This window comes from Phascolarctos cinereus, unplaced genomic scaffold (assembly GCF_003287225.1).
Source record: "Phascolarctos cinereus isolate Bilbo 61053 unplaced genomic scaffold, phaCin_HiC Scaffold_5;HRSCAF=322, whole genome shotgun sequence".
Lineage (NCBI taxonomy): Eukaryota > Metazoa > Chordata > Mammalia > Diprotodontia > Phascolarctidae > Phascolarctos > Phascolarctos cinereus.
The window spans coordinates 293,599,058-293,616,163 of NW_027555958.1; the positions used below are offsets into that span (position 1 = coordinate 293,599,058).

At 40.2% G+C, this 17,106-nt stretch overlaps 1 protein-coding gene across 4 annotated transcripts in view; it reads left to right on the plus strand.

Moving 5' to 3' along the window:
- The window catches only part of GOSR2 (golgi SNAP receptor complex member 2), a 40,158-nt gene that overhangs the window by 2,934 nt on the left and 20,118 nt on the right, over positions 1–17,106 (plus strand). For 2 of the 4 annotated variants that reach the window (XM_020997608.2, XM_020997610.2), the window contains exons 2-5: positions 8,263–8,327; positions 10,346–10,454; positions 11,255–11,387; positions 15,302–15,442. In XM_020997608.2, the coding sequence (XP_020853267.1) occupies positions 8,263–8,327; positions 10,346–10,454; positions 11,255–11,387; positions 15,302–15,442 (448 nt within the window). The remainder of the gene's footprint in view (positions 1–8,262; positions 8,328–10,345; positions 10,455–11,254; positions 11,388–15,301; positions 15,443–17,106) is intronic. The other 2 variants (XM_020997609.2, XM_020997611.2) reach the window with 1 other exon arrangement.

Sequence of the window (17,106 nt, forward strand, 5' to 3'; positions counted from 1 at the left end):
AACATTTACTGTTCCCATTTCTTCAATCAGTAAATCAAGGAGACTTTATTACTGTGTACCAGGCACTATGCCTAGCACTAGGGATACAGAGATAGAGTGAAATAATCCCTACTCAAGGAGGTTATATTCTACTGGACTTGACAAGTACATGTGTCAGTATGTACAGAATAAATATCAAGACAATAAATACAAGGAAGGAGAGCATTTAGTTGGAGTGTGATCAGGAAAGGTTTCATATAGAAGTTCGTGAGCACTTCTTGAAGTTGGTGCTTGAAGTAAGAGAAGGTCTCTGAGCAAAGAGTGCATTCCAGGCACAGAGAAGGCTTATTTGGCTGGCTAATAGAGTGCCTTGGGAGGTATGTTAATAGCCTGGTGCGTGAGTGGCTATCATTTTGGTTTCCTGAGTTTAAAACAACATCAAAAAGAAAGAAGGCACTAGCACTTCAATTAAAGAGTACATGTATCTCCCAAGAAGAGTAGTTTTTTTTTTATCGTGCCCTAGTTACCATGAACAAAGTTATTTTTTCCCTCCTTAAAGAAGTGGACTGAGTTTTCAACATTTAAGACTTTCACGTTTCTGTGATGAAAGGTGAGATGAATGTACAGTGGGACTGGAAAGATAGGTTGGGGCCTGATTATAAAGTACTTTAAAAGCTAAATAAAAGTTTTTATTTTATCATTTTTACCAACTTTCAATATATAAAATGAAACCTGAGAGTTACTTTAATTCAGTATCACATATTTTTAAGCAAGTTCACTGTAACCTAATCAATATAAAACTTCCTATGGAACACAGTGCTTTGCTCTTAATATATGTCTGTGCATGCAAATACCACAGTACCATACTAAATAGCATTGTTATATAGAGCCTTCTTTTTATTCAAAGGAATGGGATTTGCTTCTGTTGAGAATCCTCTTCTTGTGCTAAAACAAATTATGATATAATCTGAAAGATCAATTATTATTTTGGTAATCTAGGTAAAGAAGATAATTCCCTTACAACTAAGGATATATCTTTTACAGGAGTATGGCTCAACAATTTATTGAGATTTTTGTGAAGTAATGTCTCATTTGGTTAGTTATTCTTATTTGATGAGAGAATGCTATTAATGGGTCCATGGTCCAGTTTGCTTTGCACAAAGAAAAGCTAATCAGAGCCCTTCAGATTACTCTCTTGACCTCTGTCAGTTTTTCTCAAATTTATGCAACTGGTCTCAAGAGTAATATGGGTGGCATAGCACAAATCATCTCTATTGGGTAGGGGGGAGGGAACCTAAAATATGCTCCATAATGAGTATGGAGCATAGGTGCTAGGAATATATTCCGGCAGTTGTCAGAAAATCTGTATATGATTTCACTTGAATGACCTGAATTTATAAACCACCCTGCAGGTACTGGACAGAGTTAGGAGATTTCTGTTTTAATCTTGGCACTACCACTGACAGATTGAAGCTAATGTACCAACTAGAAGAAGATGTGGTACTCAACCTCTCCAGAGGCTTAGGTTTTTCATCCATAAAATTGGATTGGATGGAATGACCTCACTAGTCCTGGATCCAACAGTCTGTGATTTAGTGTCTTTAGAAAAAAAAGAAAGAAACTTCCTGAGTCATACAGTATTGAACCATACAAATGCCAGCACCTAGCTCTTGAGATTGCAGAAACAATTGCATTAAGTGGAAATAGTTGAAAACATATGGCTGAAATGGCTTATTTGGTTTGCTAGAACTTTGAACTCAAACTTGTTATCTTTTGCCACGTCTGAAAGAGCACCGGAATTAGTCATGGTATCTGAAGTCTATACTTGTCTGACTTGATTTGAGTGCAGTCAGACCCACATAGAGAATAAATTGGTCACAAAAAAAACCCCAAACTTTTTTACTACATAATATTGTACTTGGTCTTAAGCATTGGGGTAAAATTAATAGTTTTGTCCACATTTGTTAGTTTCTGGTATATATTAAAGACACCCTAATTTGTCCCCCATCACGACCAGAAAGTTTTTCCTTTTTAAGTTTTCCTTGGGGAGCAGTGTCCTTTGATGAACAGGCTGTATAGAAGCAATGGGATGAGGTAAAAGAAATGAACACATTTGTAGATAACCTGTCTTTCAAGTAGAAGGTGGAACAGGTTATTTTACATATGCTGTGCCAACTTTGAACCTCAACGCAGCTAAAAATAATAGCTGCCCAAAAAGACTATGTTTGTATTTAATAGATTTCAAAAAGTCAGTTTTTTGTTCCTCTCAAAATCTTCATTCAACCCTTAACAAACCAATGAATTATGCCTGCTTTCCTTATCTTCTGCTTTTTCGCTAACTCATCAATTCTGGTGGTTTCTGTTATCAATTAAGCATACTATGGATTAGGAAAAAAAAAGCTTCCATTCGGCTGTGCTCCCAAAACAGAGTTCTAATGCCTACTCTCCCAGGTAGTCACTTAAGACATACTTTTTGTTGTCTTTAGGTTCCAAGTTTGCTTTAAAACAGACCTTCCAGCGGTCAGATAAATCACTTGTTCGCGTAATGGCTTTTTTTGCACTCCTTATTTTGGAGTTAAGCCTTTTCAGATGTGTGGATTGTAGGATTTTTTTTTTTTTAATTGGAAGGGAACTTAGACAATCCTGTAATTCAGGTGAGGAAATTGAGACCCAGAGAGGTTTATCAAAGGCCACACAAGTAATAAGTAGCAGAGATTCGAACTCAGGTTATTAAATTACATATCCATGTATTTCCATTACACTGCACTGGCTCAACATCAAAACTAGAACCTCTTTATTTATTTATCTTTCCATTGTACAGTTCAAAGCACATTGAAGTCAGAATAGGAAAAATCAGTGGTATTTTCCTTGCCATCTTTTTTTTTTAAAGCAGTAGCCTTTCCAGACTAAGACTTTAAGTTAATGTAACGGACAGAAATATGATGGAGACCTATGATAAAGGCTTATCAGTGGTGATACTTTGCTCTCCTGGTTGTCCTCATGCCTAGAATCCAAAATTACAATTTGTAGAGATCTTAAATGTCATCTAATCCAACTTCCTAATTCCTCCAGTCTTGCTATTTCCCATGACTGGGAGCTTTTGTGAGGTAGCCCATCCCATTGCTGGCAGCTAGACAGTTTCTCCTTATATCTAACTGAAACCTGCCTCCCTTTAACTTGGCAACCAAAGGATCAGAATCATAGAATTTTTTTAGAGTTTGATTTACTCAGCAGTCCATACCCCAAAAAGAATATATACATCATAACATACCCAACAAGTGGTCATTCCCCTTCTGATCAAAGACATCCATTGAGGAAGACTCAGTGTTCTTCACCATCCTGATTGCCCACTATATGCAGTGTTCCGTATCTTTGGACTCCCCCCTCTGAGATGCAGCAGAGGGAGAAATCTTCTAATATCTTCTCTTTAGGGCCAAACTTATTTTTCATAATCATGCAACATTCACTTTCAATTTTATTGTGATCTTTCTGTTTATATTGTTGTAGTCATTGTATATGTTACATTCTTGACTCTGCTTATTTCATTTTATATCCATTCACATAAATTTTTCTATGCTTCTGTATTTATGTACATAGTTTGTTACAGCTCAGTAATATTTCGTTATGTTCATGTGCCACAGTTTATTCCTCATTCCATCAGCATCTACTTTGCTTCCATTTCTTTTTTACCTCAAAAAGTGCTGCTATAAATATTTGTTTTATAGGGAGCCTTTCTTTTTGTCAGTGCTCTCTTTGGGAGTGTATATCTCTGTCTCTGTCTCTGTCTCAAAAGGGTATTATGGACATTTTAGTCACTTTATTTGCCTAATTCCAAATTGCTTTCCAGAATGTTTGTGCCAATTCACACCTCCACCAACGGTGCATCAGTGTGCCTGTCTTTCCACAACCCCTCCAGCATAAACTATTCCCATCTTTTGTCATCTTTGCCAGCTTGCTAAGTGTGAGGTGAAACCTCAGGGTTATTTTGATTTCTGTTTCTCTTATTATTAGTGATTTCACAACCATTCTTGCAAACATCCCTAACTATGGCTTAACAGTCACATCTGGCAATTCTTTAAGTGCCTGAGAGTTGTTCATTTGAATTCATTGAAGTCACCCAAGTATTCTCTTATATTTCCTTGCTTATCTTGAGTACCAAGTTCCTGTTTGTAATTTTGGTCCTGTCATTTCCAGTGCAAAGATCATTCTCTTGCAGAGAAAACAGAAACACGATAAAAATTGAGCAGCTCTGTCTTTTCTGTGTTGGCTGTTACCTTTGTCCTTTCCTCAAGCAGGGGCCCTGTCCCTTCTTTGATCTCCGCTTTTCTGCTGATATAACGTTAAAACTTCATTATGTTGTCTAAATTTCCTCACTAGGCTCAGTATATCCTGAGTGTTAGAACTCCTGACACCTTTCTTTTAGAACCATACCACACTATTTTACTCATCCCTTGCTTCTATCTTTTGTATGTTTCTTTTTACAATCTCAGTTGGTGGGCAGGTTCCCAGTACACTCACATTGATCTCTTTGAACAACTTCCATTCTTTCTCCTTATCAGAATTGTACCCTTTTATATCCTCAGAATTTCGTTCTTTAGAGTTTACCATTTCTTTTTGCCTGTCTTCACCTGTAGAGCTTTAGTTTATGAGATCCTTTGTACCCTTTGAAATCTACTTTCTCCAGGTCTAGGGTGCATGTCACGCTATGCCCAACTTCTCTATTGTAAACTCTAGGAGGGAATTCCTTCGGGATTCTCATCGTTTCCACTCCAGCCACAAGCTTCTTCCTGTTTGAAAATCAGATCCTGAATAGAATTTACTCTTATTGCTTCCTCCACCTTTAGAAAGTTGAAATTATCATTAAAGCAAGTTAATGTTTTTAGTTGCTATCCTTCTGACTGAGAGAGCACAACAGATGTCTGGATAATTGAAGTTCCCCATTGCTTCTGTCATTCCTCAGTTCCAGGCTTGCGATCTATTTCTCAAATCCCCATCTCTTTCCTCTTCCTCTCGCTGTGGTCTGTAGCATACTTCAGTGACAATTTTGCTTCTGTTTCTCCCTCTGTTGATATTTACCCAAATGCTCTCCACTATCCTTCCCCCTTCTGTTTCCTGATTTTTCTCATGTGAGTGTACCTTCTTAAAATCCAGTGCTACCCCTTAACCTGACTTTTACTTATGTAACTTCTTTTGAATAAGGTGCAGCCATCCAAAGCCATATTCTAGTTATAGGCTTCATCCCACTTTTCAGTGATATCTATGGACTGAATTTTTCTGCTTGCTTTGGGACCTGTATAGTTCTTGTTGCCTGAATTTTGGGCATTGTGTGTAGACATTGGAGGCTAAGCGTTTTACTTGCCATTTTTTCTATTCTGCTTTATGGACCATAGAGAATAAAATCTACTCTCTCTTCCACGTGATGGCACCCCCAATATTTGAGGACAGCTATCCCGGTTCCCTTCTCCCCACTCTCATCTTAAGTCTTTGCTCAGCCGCACATCTCATCATTCAGGTGTTGTTCATATGCAGTAACTACTAAATGCTTCCTGTGGGGTATGATTCCCCACATCATCTTGTTATTCCTAAGGGACCTCACAGACCCACCTGCACCTGGATGGAATCCATGCTAGAGCATTCCTGACAAGTAGCCATTCTGCCTCTGCTCTCAGGCCTCCAGTCAAGGGAAACCCATGACCCCCTGAGGCAGCTCATTCCAACCCTCATTTTTGGGAAGCTTCCCTTCCATTGGGCTTAAATCTGCCTCTTTATCATTTCCACCCATCCCCCCCCCGGTTCTGTTTTCTGGGCTCTGCGGAACAAATTAATTCTTTTTCCACATGACAGCCCCTCTGATGTGTAGAGACAGCTATTTTGTCTCTCCTAAGCCTTATCTAGGTTCAACATTCTGAGTTCCTTCCTATCCTCATAGTATGGTTTCTAGTCCCTTCATCATCCTAGCTCCCTCCAGTGAATACTCCCCACCTTGTCAGTCAGTACTCTTTCCAACTGAACATGTTATTTTAAATGTGCTCTGGCCAAGGCAAAGTTGAGCAGGACTACCTCCTTTAGTCCTGGATAAGTATGCCTCTCCTAATATAGGCCAAGATTGTATTAGCTTTCCATTTACTGGACCTCTAGATGTTTTTTAACCTTGCCTGCCCCCACCTTGTATTTGTGAAATTGATTTTTTTAACCCAAATATAACACTTTACTTTTATTTCTGATCAATTTCATTTTATTAACTTTTTAACTTATTAACTTATTAACATTTAATTAACTGTAGCATAAATTGTCAATATTTTGGATCCTGACTGTTATCTAATGTGTTTGCTGTCTCTCCAAGCTCTGTCATCTCCAGATTTGAAAAATTTGCTTTTGAAAAATCTGTTTTCATCCAAGTCGTTGACAAAAATGTTAAGCAACACAGGCTAAGAGCTTTTCTGGGCCCTAATTCTGAGTTGATATCATGCCCTTGATGACTATTCTTTAAAAAATTTCAGTGCTCAGCCAGTTCTGTACTATGATCTAGCACCAAAGCTATTACTCTGATCCGGGCGTTGATTACCTCAAGCTCAAATTATCGCAACAATGTCCTACCTCCAAAGTCTACCACTTCACGCCGTCCTTGAATCATTATGTTGCCATGGTGTTTTTGGACATGTTAGAATCCCACAGAAGCTCCTGGTTACTTGTTATGTAAAGTCCAACCTTCATTTATTGTGCTCTAAGATCCTGTGCTATTCTTTCCTGTTACCTCTCTCTGCTTTTTGATTTGGATTAGACTCTTCTGCAGTTACATAAATTTGCTTGTTATCACCCTCACATGACTTGCTCAATCTCATCACTATATCTTTACCTTCATGGTATTTCCTGCCTTCAGGTAGATGTTCAAAACCCCATCCTTCCATGAGGCATTCCCTACCTAATCATCTCATGCCTCTCAAAACTCCCTTCACTCAGGCTTTAACTAAATGCCAATGTATATACAGGGTCTGAGCTATTAACTTGTTTGTCAACTCATTGAGCAAGCTTTTTTTTTATTAAATGCCTGCTATGTGTACAGCATTGTACTAGACTGTGGGAATACAAAGATAAAAATGAAGAAATTCCTGCCCTCAAGGAACTTAACATTCTACTGGGAGACAAGGCACATACACAGATAAATATAATGTAAAGTAGGTAAGCATGAGAGATCAGACAAAGGGCTTTAAGAATGAATACTTGAGGAAACCGCTGGGGGAATCCAGAAAGGCTTCACAAAGAAAGTGGTACCTGAGTCAAGGATTCGAAGGGGCGTCAGTGAAGAGAGAATCTAGGCGTGCAAAAGCACAGAGGTGGGCTCTGGGATTCCCACTTGGGGGGCCACAAGCACTCTAATTTGACTGAAAACAGAGTGAATGTTGGGGAGAAATGTGAAATGACCTTGGAAAGATAGGCTGAGTCCAGGCTGTGAAGGACTAAGTGCCACGCTGAACAGTTTGTATTGTATTGTAGAGGCATTATGGAGCCCCTGAAGTTTCTTGAGAAGGGAATTGGGGAGAGAGGGCAATCACACAGTCACATTTGTGCTTTAGAAAGATGATTTTGGCAGCTGTTAAAGAGGATGAATTCAAGAGGAAAGAGACTAGAAACAATCTCTTTTCGAGAGGAAGCCATCAGGGGTCCTGGTCAGAGCCTGAATTAGGGTGGTGGCCATGTGAATAGAGGGATGGGAACAGATGTGAGAGATGTAAAATCTACACAACTTGGCAACTGATTAGATGTAGGAGGTGAGGGAGAGGTAGCTGTCATCCTAATTTTGCTGGATAAGGAAGTAGGTTTTGTAATATTCATCCACTGGCAGTCAGTCTTTATTGTCCTTTTGGGGCATTGTTCTCATGGGGATGTCACCTATGAAAGATTTCAATCTTCATTTGTCTCATTTGTAGTCAGAATTAAGAGAGAGGTGATATTGGGCAGAGCCAAGTGGTTAGCGAAGCATCTCATAAATGTTTTTTTAGATCACAATGTCTTGAGAAAGACATGCAGGGTTGCTTCTTATCAAAGAGTAACCCTGTAAAAATTAGGACTTAGAAATAATGCCTTGTCCAAGAAACATAGTACCAGAAATAAATTAGTAGAAATTCAACTTTTCTTGCCTAATGCAGCATACCTACATTATAGTGCAGTTTCCCAGCCAGATCTTAAATCTGCTACTTGTTTGCATTTAAAATAGTCTTTCCTGACTGAATAGCTGTTGATTAATTCTAATTCCTTCATTTCCTCTTACCCTTCCTTTGATAGGCAGGTCCATGAGATCCAGTCTCACATGGAACGCCTGGAGACGTCAGACAAGGAGTCTTTGCACTGTGAGTAATTAACTGTGGAGACCGGAGTCCATGCTCTGATGACACAGTGCTAATGGGCTGGGTTTCCTTACTACATTTTTGCCTAGGGGGCCTAGTGATTCAGCTTGAAATGAGTTTTGTAGTTAAGGTGGGCAGTAAAACCCTATGGCAAATTCACTGATTTCCTTGATTATACACCAAGGAATCCCACAAGTCTTATCCCCCATTACCCCTCCACTCAACCTGACATGGTTCTAGTGAAATGGAAGTGCCTTTCCTTCATCTGTCTTAATCTTATTACATAGTTCTCAGAGGAATGTGCAGTGTAAAAATTCAGAGAGAGTTTCTGGGATTGGTGATTTTTCTAAGCTGAAACCTATGGCTTTCAGGAGGATTATTCAGAAACTAATAGCAATATTAATTAGTTTTCTTCCCACACCATGATTTCTTTAGGGAAGAATGTCATTTCTTTGCATTAAAAAATCCTTTTTCTGAGAGAGCAACATATAGTTCATTCTAGTTATCCACATATTACAGTATCCAGAGACTTTCTGCTTGCCTGTCTCCTATTTGCTGGTGCATTAACTTGTCTCCTTTCTGCAACTTAATGATGTCTTGTTCATTTGCTTTCTCTCTCCCTCTTCCTCTCACCCCCACCTCCCCGTGCCCAGGTCCTACTTTGATATAACAATTAGCTAGCTGTGAGCATGGAAGCATTAGAGAGATGCTAGACAGTGGAATCGAGAGTTCAATATCTATATTTTATACTAGTCTATAGCTACACTTTAAAGGCTTAGAAACAGCTTGGCTCTCTCCTTTTATGCTGAGTAGCCCTTAATTGTTCAGATAGACTTTGCCTCCTAGAAATCACTCTTCTACCCTGTGTTAGGGTAGTGAGAGGGGTTCCAGGCATAAGAAAAATGACTGAATTGATCAGATTTTTTTCCCTCACTATTAGATTTGCTGCTATAATGTAGAGATTTCTTAGTCTACTTAAGGAAAGCCTTGGGACAATCTTATACAACAATCTTGAGATAAATACTACAAGTATCATTAACTCCATTTTATAGATTAGGAAATAAAAGTTCATAGAAATGGTAACTTGTCAGTGCTCGCATTACTAGTGTCTGGATAAGGATTTGAACTCTTAATTGTAGCATTTTTCCAATTGCATCATGCTTTCCTTCCTTCTTTTATATGTATTTTCCAAGCTAAAATTACTTCATTTCTGTCAATCTCTCTCTCTCTCTCTCTCTCTCTCACACACACACACACACACACACACACACACACACACACACACACACCCTCACACATGTATTTTTGGTGGACATTGATTTTGAGAACAAATTAGAGGAATGAATGAGTGGAAGAAGGGAAGGATGTTTATTAAGCACTTTCTATGTGCCAAGTGCTAAGCACAGGAGTAAGTAGTAAAAGTAGATGGTCTGTGCTGTTGAAGGAGTTTGGGCTTCGCTTGGAAGAGACCACAAAGGGGAGGGTTACAGCAGCTGAGTAGAGGGCAAGGCCCATGAGGATGTCTGCCTCCAAGAGTGAGGGACCTGGAGGGGCATGACCCATGGGAAGTTTGGGAAGGTGCCGGTGGTCCTAGAATCAGGGTGCAGTGGGAATTCTGGGTTCCTTCAGAAAAACATTCTGAATCAGCAAATACAGCATTTAGTTTTAAATGTTCAATTGGCTTCAGATACTCATTTTACTTTTCTCAAGTTAGGAAAAATCACAGCTCTCAATCTGTTTGCTACTTTCTTTAAAAAAAAAGTATGATTGTTATAGCACTTGATAATTACAGAGAACTGGAGGCAAAGTGCTGAAGTTATTTGGAGAAATAGCATTTTATAGGTTCCTCTCAGGATTGTTTTCTGTGCTTTCTGTTGTTATGACTTGGTTTTTTCCCTTTTAAAAGTATGATTTTTTTCTGTTTGTTAGGATCTTAGCGAAAAGATGTATTTGCTTGAACTTTCTAATATCACCAGTTCGTGATCTCTTTTTCCAGCAATTATATTTCTTCTTTTATGTAGTAGTAGAAAATGAAATCCAAGCAAGGATAGACCAGATATTCAGCAGCCTGGAACGCCTGGAGATTTTGTCCAGCAAAGAGCCCCCTAATAAGCGCCAGAACGCCAAACTGTAAGTGCTGGAGCCTCTTCAAGAGCTGTGGTCCTTAGGAGTCAGTCCCCTGGTGCAGGCCTCTCTTCTAGTGGTGGAAGCTATACTTCACAGGTGCGGCAGTGGCAGTCTCTGTGAGGCGAGGCAGCCAGGGGAGAGGGGCTTCTCAGAAGTCGGGTACTAGCTCCCCTGCTGCGCATCTGTCTGATGCTGGCCCCCAGAGCTGGGCTTTTTGGTCCTTAGAGTAGGAAGACAGGAGGTCAGAATCGTGGCCTTGGGCAGCTGCTGCCTAGTCACCTTTGCAATGGTTTGTGATTCCCACTGGGTTCCTAGGTCAGAATACAGTCTTGTTCTTAATCTCCTGTACCAATCAATTCATAATTAAAATACTGATCTAACATTTGCTACCCGGCCATGAAATTAAAATGGAAACTACCTCAACTCCCAAAGGTTTTCTAAATCTTTATTGACAGTTTGAGCTGATACTGCCCTTGGGCCCCTTACAGCAGAGGAATAGAGTAAAGGTCAGAAAGAGTTCATCAGACCTGTTTCCTGTCACCTGCGCCCTGTCCTGCCTTCAGAGTCATGAGCCAGCAGACACTGAAGTAGAGGGTCTGGGCCATGGATGTAGTACATCCCTAGCCCAGCCACAGGCGGCCACTTCAGTTTTCAATATCATTGATCAAAATCAGGTTTTTACTGAAGAGAGTAGATGGGGGAGGGAAGGAGAAAAAAATGTTCCACCCTAAATAAGTATCTTGGCTGCTTCAAATTTTTCTTTGTTCTGGAATTTGATCTCAGTCTTCATCACTTCTTTCTAGTCGTGTCGACCAGTTAAAGTATGATGTCCAGCACCTGCAGACTGCACTGAGGAACTTCCAGCATCGGCGATATACAAGGGAGCAGCAGGAGAGGCAGCGAGAAGAACTTCTGGCAAGAACCTTCACCACGAATGTAAGCCACTTGTTCTGGGCCACTGGGAGGGGCGGAGGAGCCAAGCACTTGTCACTTTGCTGGGGCCCCACAGCTCAGGGAGTGACTAGGAACAAATGGTGAGGACCTACTGGAAAGGACAGGGGCCTGCTGGAACAACAAGGGTTGGACCCCTTTTGCTAATGTAAAGATTTAAGAAAGAAGCAATTAAATTAAGAGAATGGGTAGAAGTAAGAATTACCTGGCTAAACTATTCAAATGTAAGTTAGAAGTTCATGTGGTGGAAAAAATGTTGTGATAAGATAAGGTCAGATGATTAGGTCTTAAACAGCTCATAAGGAAGGCAACATTTGGAAGCTGCTTCAGGCAGCTGCTGTTGTACCCCGTGAGATGAGTTAGGCTCACGTCTAGTGATTTATGATGCTAAAACACTTAACATAATGGGAATACTAATAATGACAGTTACAAAGCTTTTTTACATACAGTATTTCATTTGATCCCCACAGTACCCACTATAAGGTAAAGGTACACTAAGTATGAGCTCTATTTTGCAGAAGAGGAAACTGAGCCTGGAGAAGTTAAGTGACTTCTATGGCTAGTGTGATATATCTAAGACTTAAGCCTGGGGTGTCTTATTTTTTATTTTTTTTTCGGTGAGGCAGTTGGGGTTAAGTGACTTGCCCACAGTCACACAGCTAGTAAGTGTTATGTGTCTGAGGCCAGATTTGTGGGTATCTTATTTTACACTTGGTAATATGTGGTTCTGGTTTCAGATTCTTTTTTTTTCTTGTTTTTTGCTTCCAAGCTAAGTAGCAATTTGGAAGCATTAGTTAACAGTTTAGTTTTGCCTGGACTGCCGGAATCGAGCCTGGTTTGAAAGTGACCTATCAGTTTTTATTAATTGATTTCTTATGTCTACCTTCTCAGACATTTTTAGCTTTTAAAAGTTAAATTATTTAATATACAACCCCCTATTACGTTGGCCTATGCACTGACGTGTATGAAATATTTTACGAGGTGAGTTACGTATGGTGACATCTTTTCTTGTACTTTCACTAAGATCCTATCAGAATTCAGACTTGCTACTTGATGGATAATTCTCATTGTGACCGTTGTCCATCTCAGTGAATTGCCCAAATGTCCTTAAATAAGTCTGTTTAGTTTCTTTTTCTTCAAAGTAAATTGTCTCCTATGGCTGCCAAGTAAGTTATAAATTATCCTACAGTGTTATGAGAAACTGTGTAAGACTTGGCATAATTGTGAAGTTATTTTCAGTGTTTGATAGGCATTTTGAATTTAATAATCTTAAAGTCTCTTAAGATGAAAGGACTCCTTGGGGTCAAAGACCCCATTTTTCTCTCAAAAATAGTACCTAGTATAGGTACTCTGACAATATTAAGTACTCAGTAAGTTTTGGCTAATTGAATGTACTGCTGCTGGGATATTGTGATGTTTGCAAGACAGCAATCCATCTTTCTGTGAGATAGAAACCATATCATCTGAAACCTGTAACATGTTCTGACACACTGGTCTTATGGAAATGAGCAGGCTACAGTCTCCTAGAGTAGAAGATGGTGAATACTTTTTATTTTCCCCTCTGGACCGGTTATTTCATCAGTGATGAATTCCTTCAGGCAGGTCAGATCACACCTGCTCTTCAAGTTAGAGTCTTAAAAGCCCAGGGCCTTAAAAGATTAAGTGGCTTGCCCAGGAACACACAGCCAGGATTTGAACCTGGGTCTTCCTAATTTCAGAGCTGGCTCTGCACTATGCCATGTTGCCTCTAGAGATGCTAAAAATAATGAAAGTGACTGACGTTTATGTAACATTTGAAGGATTACAAAGCATTTTTCACACAACCACCTTGTGAGGCATGTAGTTCAAGGAGTACTGACCCCATTTTATAGATGAGAGCTTTTTGTCTGAATGGTTAAGTGACTTGCCCATGATCAACCCAGCAAGTAAAGGCTCGAGGCAGGATTTGCACGTAGATTTCTTAACTCCAAGTTAAGCATTCTTTTTACTACACCTAGGTACAAAAGAAGCATGTAGAACCTAAAAAAATCAGCATGGAGTAGGCACTCAGTGCTTACTGAACAAATGGAGAAAGAACCACAGTTTGTTCAGTCAGTTGATGCTTATTGAGTGCTTCTAAGGATCTACTGCTGGTCCTTAGGCCCCTCTGAGCTTTATCACCTTCTCAGGGCACCAGCTCTTTCCTAAAATGTATGCAGGAGACCTTTGCCTTTGAACCCATAGCTTTTAGCTTTCGTTATTTTCTAGACTTCTGGTTACAGAAACCCAACTTGAAGGAATGAGTTTCCTGAACCTTCTGGCCTGTGGGCCTTCTCTGCTCCTTTGGTTTCATGCTTCGCCGTGCTAAATCCTAATTACCTTCCCATTCATTTGCTGCCATCTTGGTTCCTGGTTCCAATACCCACTTCATCATTTTTCTTTATACACCAGATGACAAGAGTACATTTTCTAGGGTTTACTTATAAGGGAAAAAAGATAAAAATTTAGAAATAATATGCCAGGAAAGGGTAATTAGAAATGCTAATGAAAGTAAACCCCCTAGGCCCAGACTGAGTAAGCACCTAAATTCTCCACTGTTCTCTCTAGCTTCATTTTCATGATCCTTGATTGACCTGCCCTGATTCCTTCTAGGCTATAATATCTTGTCTCCTTGTGGGCCTTCCTTTTCTGTCTCTGAATGCTAAATCAAATGCTTTGATTTAGAGTCGGCCCACCTAGGTGCATAGAGTCAAACATATTGGTCTGTTTGTTAATCTCAGACTCAGCCTGTGCTAGAGAGTCTGAAAATCTCAGACTGTGTGCCTGGTGCAAGTAGGGTTTTCAGCGCTCTACCTCTGTTACTGTAAAATCTCTCAGCTAACGAGAGCGTTCTGTGTGCCAAATGAGGAAGGGGATTAAAAAAGTGATCACAGACAATTAAAGATTTTCTATCATGCCCCAAACTGAAAATAACCCCAGTACAAAGACAAGCTCTCCTATTCCCTTAGCACTGTAACAGGATGGGGATGGCAGAATCATATCTGCAGAGGGAAATTGAACACATACATGTGCAACAGTTGTTCTGGACTTTGATGGTCATGGGTCAGTGTTCTGATCTCTGTGGCAGATCCAGCAAATGATTAAGTTGGAAAAATAGTACTATTGGGCAATGGTTTGGGAGCCTCAGGTGGCAGTATTATCACTTATTTGTAGTAATCCATTTCTGTGTCAGAATTCCCTTTACCATGAGTGAAGTTACCTCTAGAACAATGATCTTCTCACACAGACTTGGAAATGGCCACACCCATCTGAAGTTTTACTTTTTTCCCCCTCTACAATTGCATTTTATTCATTCACTCAAAATATGTGATTCTAAGAACATGAATAATACTGCTGGGCTCTGTAAGCAATTAAGAAGCACTAGAAGACAGTGTCTGCCCTTAGGGAGCTTGTTGAATGGATAATCAATCCATGTACAAAGTAACTAAAGAATAGAAACAAGTGCTTGATGCCTTGTCCTGAGAAAAAGTGAAGTGAAAGGTGTGTGTGGCCAAGGAAGTGATGCTTGTGCATCTACAAAAGGAGAGAGAGATTTTTTCCCCCAGGCCTAGCCTGGGGCAGGTGGGGAGTAGTTTGGAAGGAAGGCCTTAGCAGTACACCTGTCAATGCTGTACAATGATAGTAAAGGCCTGAATTGGGGAGTAACAAGGGAATTTCTTCCACTGCATGAACATATGCCATTTCCCAACCTTGACTTTTGAATTTCTGCTTTTCCCCCTATAACTGTTTGAGTTTTGCTCCCCTGCTTATTGCCAACCTTAGGATTTAATGTAGCCGAATGAGTCACTGGTGGGGCCCGAGGGAATTAGATGAGCGGGCAAGTAGGCAAGGTTAATTGAAACCCTGCATTTCCTCCACAGGACTCTGATACTACCATACCCATGGATGAATCACTGCAGTTTAATTCCTCCCTCCAGAAAGTTCACCACGGCATGGATGACCTCATTGGAGGCGGGCACAGTATTCTGGAGGGACTGAGGGCACAAAGAATGACCCTGAAGGTGGGGTTCCTTCTAGGGAACGGAGCCAAGGCCACTTGCTTGGTTCTCATCCAGACAGTCCAATACTTATAGTTGTTTTTATTTCCCTGATGAAATTTTTTTCAGTCTTATTTTTTGCTTAAGCTTCCTCCAAACCCTGGTGTGTGTGTGTGATAAAGCCTTCAAGTTTGAAATTTCTAATCAGACAGATACTTGTCACTTGAATTGAAAGTGAATTTGGGTGAACTGTTAGGATAGTCCAAGAGATTTCCAGACTCCTTTTGCTGTTAAGCATTTCCTGGTTCTTTTCTTGCCTGACGTTGGAAAGGCCCAATGAGGCATGTGGCAGAAAATTGCCTCTTGGTCTGTGACAGAGGAAAACATTTTGTTGTCTTTTTTGCCCTCAAAGTCTCTTCATTTCCTGAGCCTATGATAAAATGCATTTACAACAAGGAGAGCCAGGTCCTTGTAAAAATGGCTGGTGAAACTGACCTGTTCAGGTAGGTGGCATAGTGCAGTAGGAAGGACACTGAGGGTCTTGGATTCAAATCCCAGTCCTACCACAGCTACCTGTGTGACCTTGGGCAAGTCACTGAGCATATCTGGGCCTTGGTTTCCAAATGAGAGCATTGGACTAGTTGGCCTCTAAACTTGCCTTCTGTTCTAAATCTGTGATCATACAGGAAGCATGTGAAGAAGCACATACATAAGCTCATAAGGTCCATTATCAGGAGTTGGGTAATTATTTAAATCATGAGAAGTGCAGTTATGCATTGACACTATTGTAGGAATCATGCAAAGACACCTAACAACAAGGTCCCCCAAGGCCCACTTACCTTATTCCAGATTCTACTTCACACTGAAATTTGAAGGCTGTAAAAAAGCTCTGTAACAAATAGCCACAATTCTCTCATTTCCCTCCAGTCGTAGGTAATCCAGGAAGCAATGGCATTGATGAGTTGAAAAGGCTTTGGGAGCTTTTTACCAAAACATTACATCTTCCTGATGTCGATTATGATATTTCAGCCCCAGCCCTTTTCCTGTATGGCCCCGATAGGGAATAGGATGTGGTTTATGCCCATTATCAGGGTGGGGGCCCCATGAGAATGAAGTGCTTTTAGCCACTGAATGTGAGAAACGGTTATTAGGAAGTGGACGTTTTATCTAAGTTTTTGTTGGACCAAAGCAAGGCTAGTAAATTGAAGTACTTCATTATCCTCACCATTTTATTAAATTGAGCTGAATTTGGTACACTCCGTCTTTTCATTGGGATGGCAGCATCGCTTTAGATTGAATTCTGCCTGATTTTAAAGTGTCTTTGTCATCCTGTTAAGGATGCTGCCTCATTTGCTGAATTGTTTGAATCAAGGCTAGGGATGCCTAGAAGTATTCTGACCTTTGCCTCTGAAAGCTATGCTACCAGTCACTCTTAGAGCACTGTTCAGGAACAGTGTGACCTTGCTATGAAGTGGTTCACTGTCAGTCATACCTTGCTGTTGAAACATATTTCTAAGGCAGATGTTAATAGTGTACCTCAGAACCAGCCTTGTGAAGGCATTACATTGCTTCTTTTGCTGGCCACTCCTACCAGTTAGGCCAGTACCTGCAATGTAAGGCTACTAATGCATCCCCAAAGCTGATTGTTAGGGCTTTAAGATTTTTTAAATTCTAGGTATTATACTGCC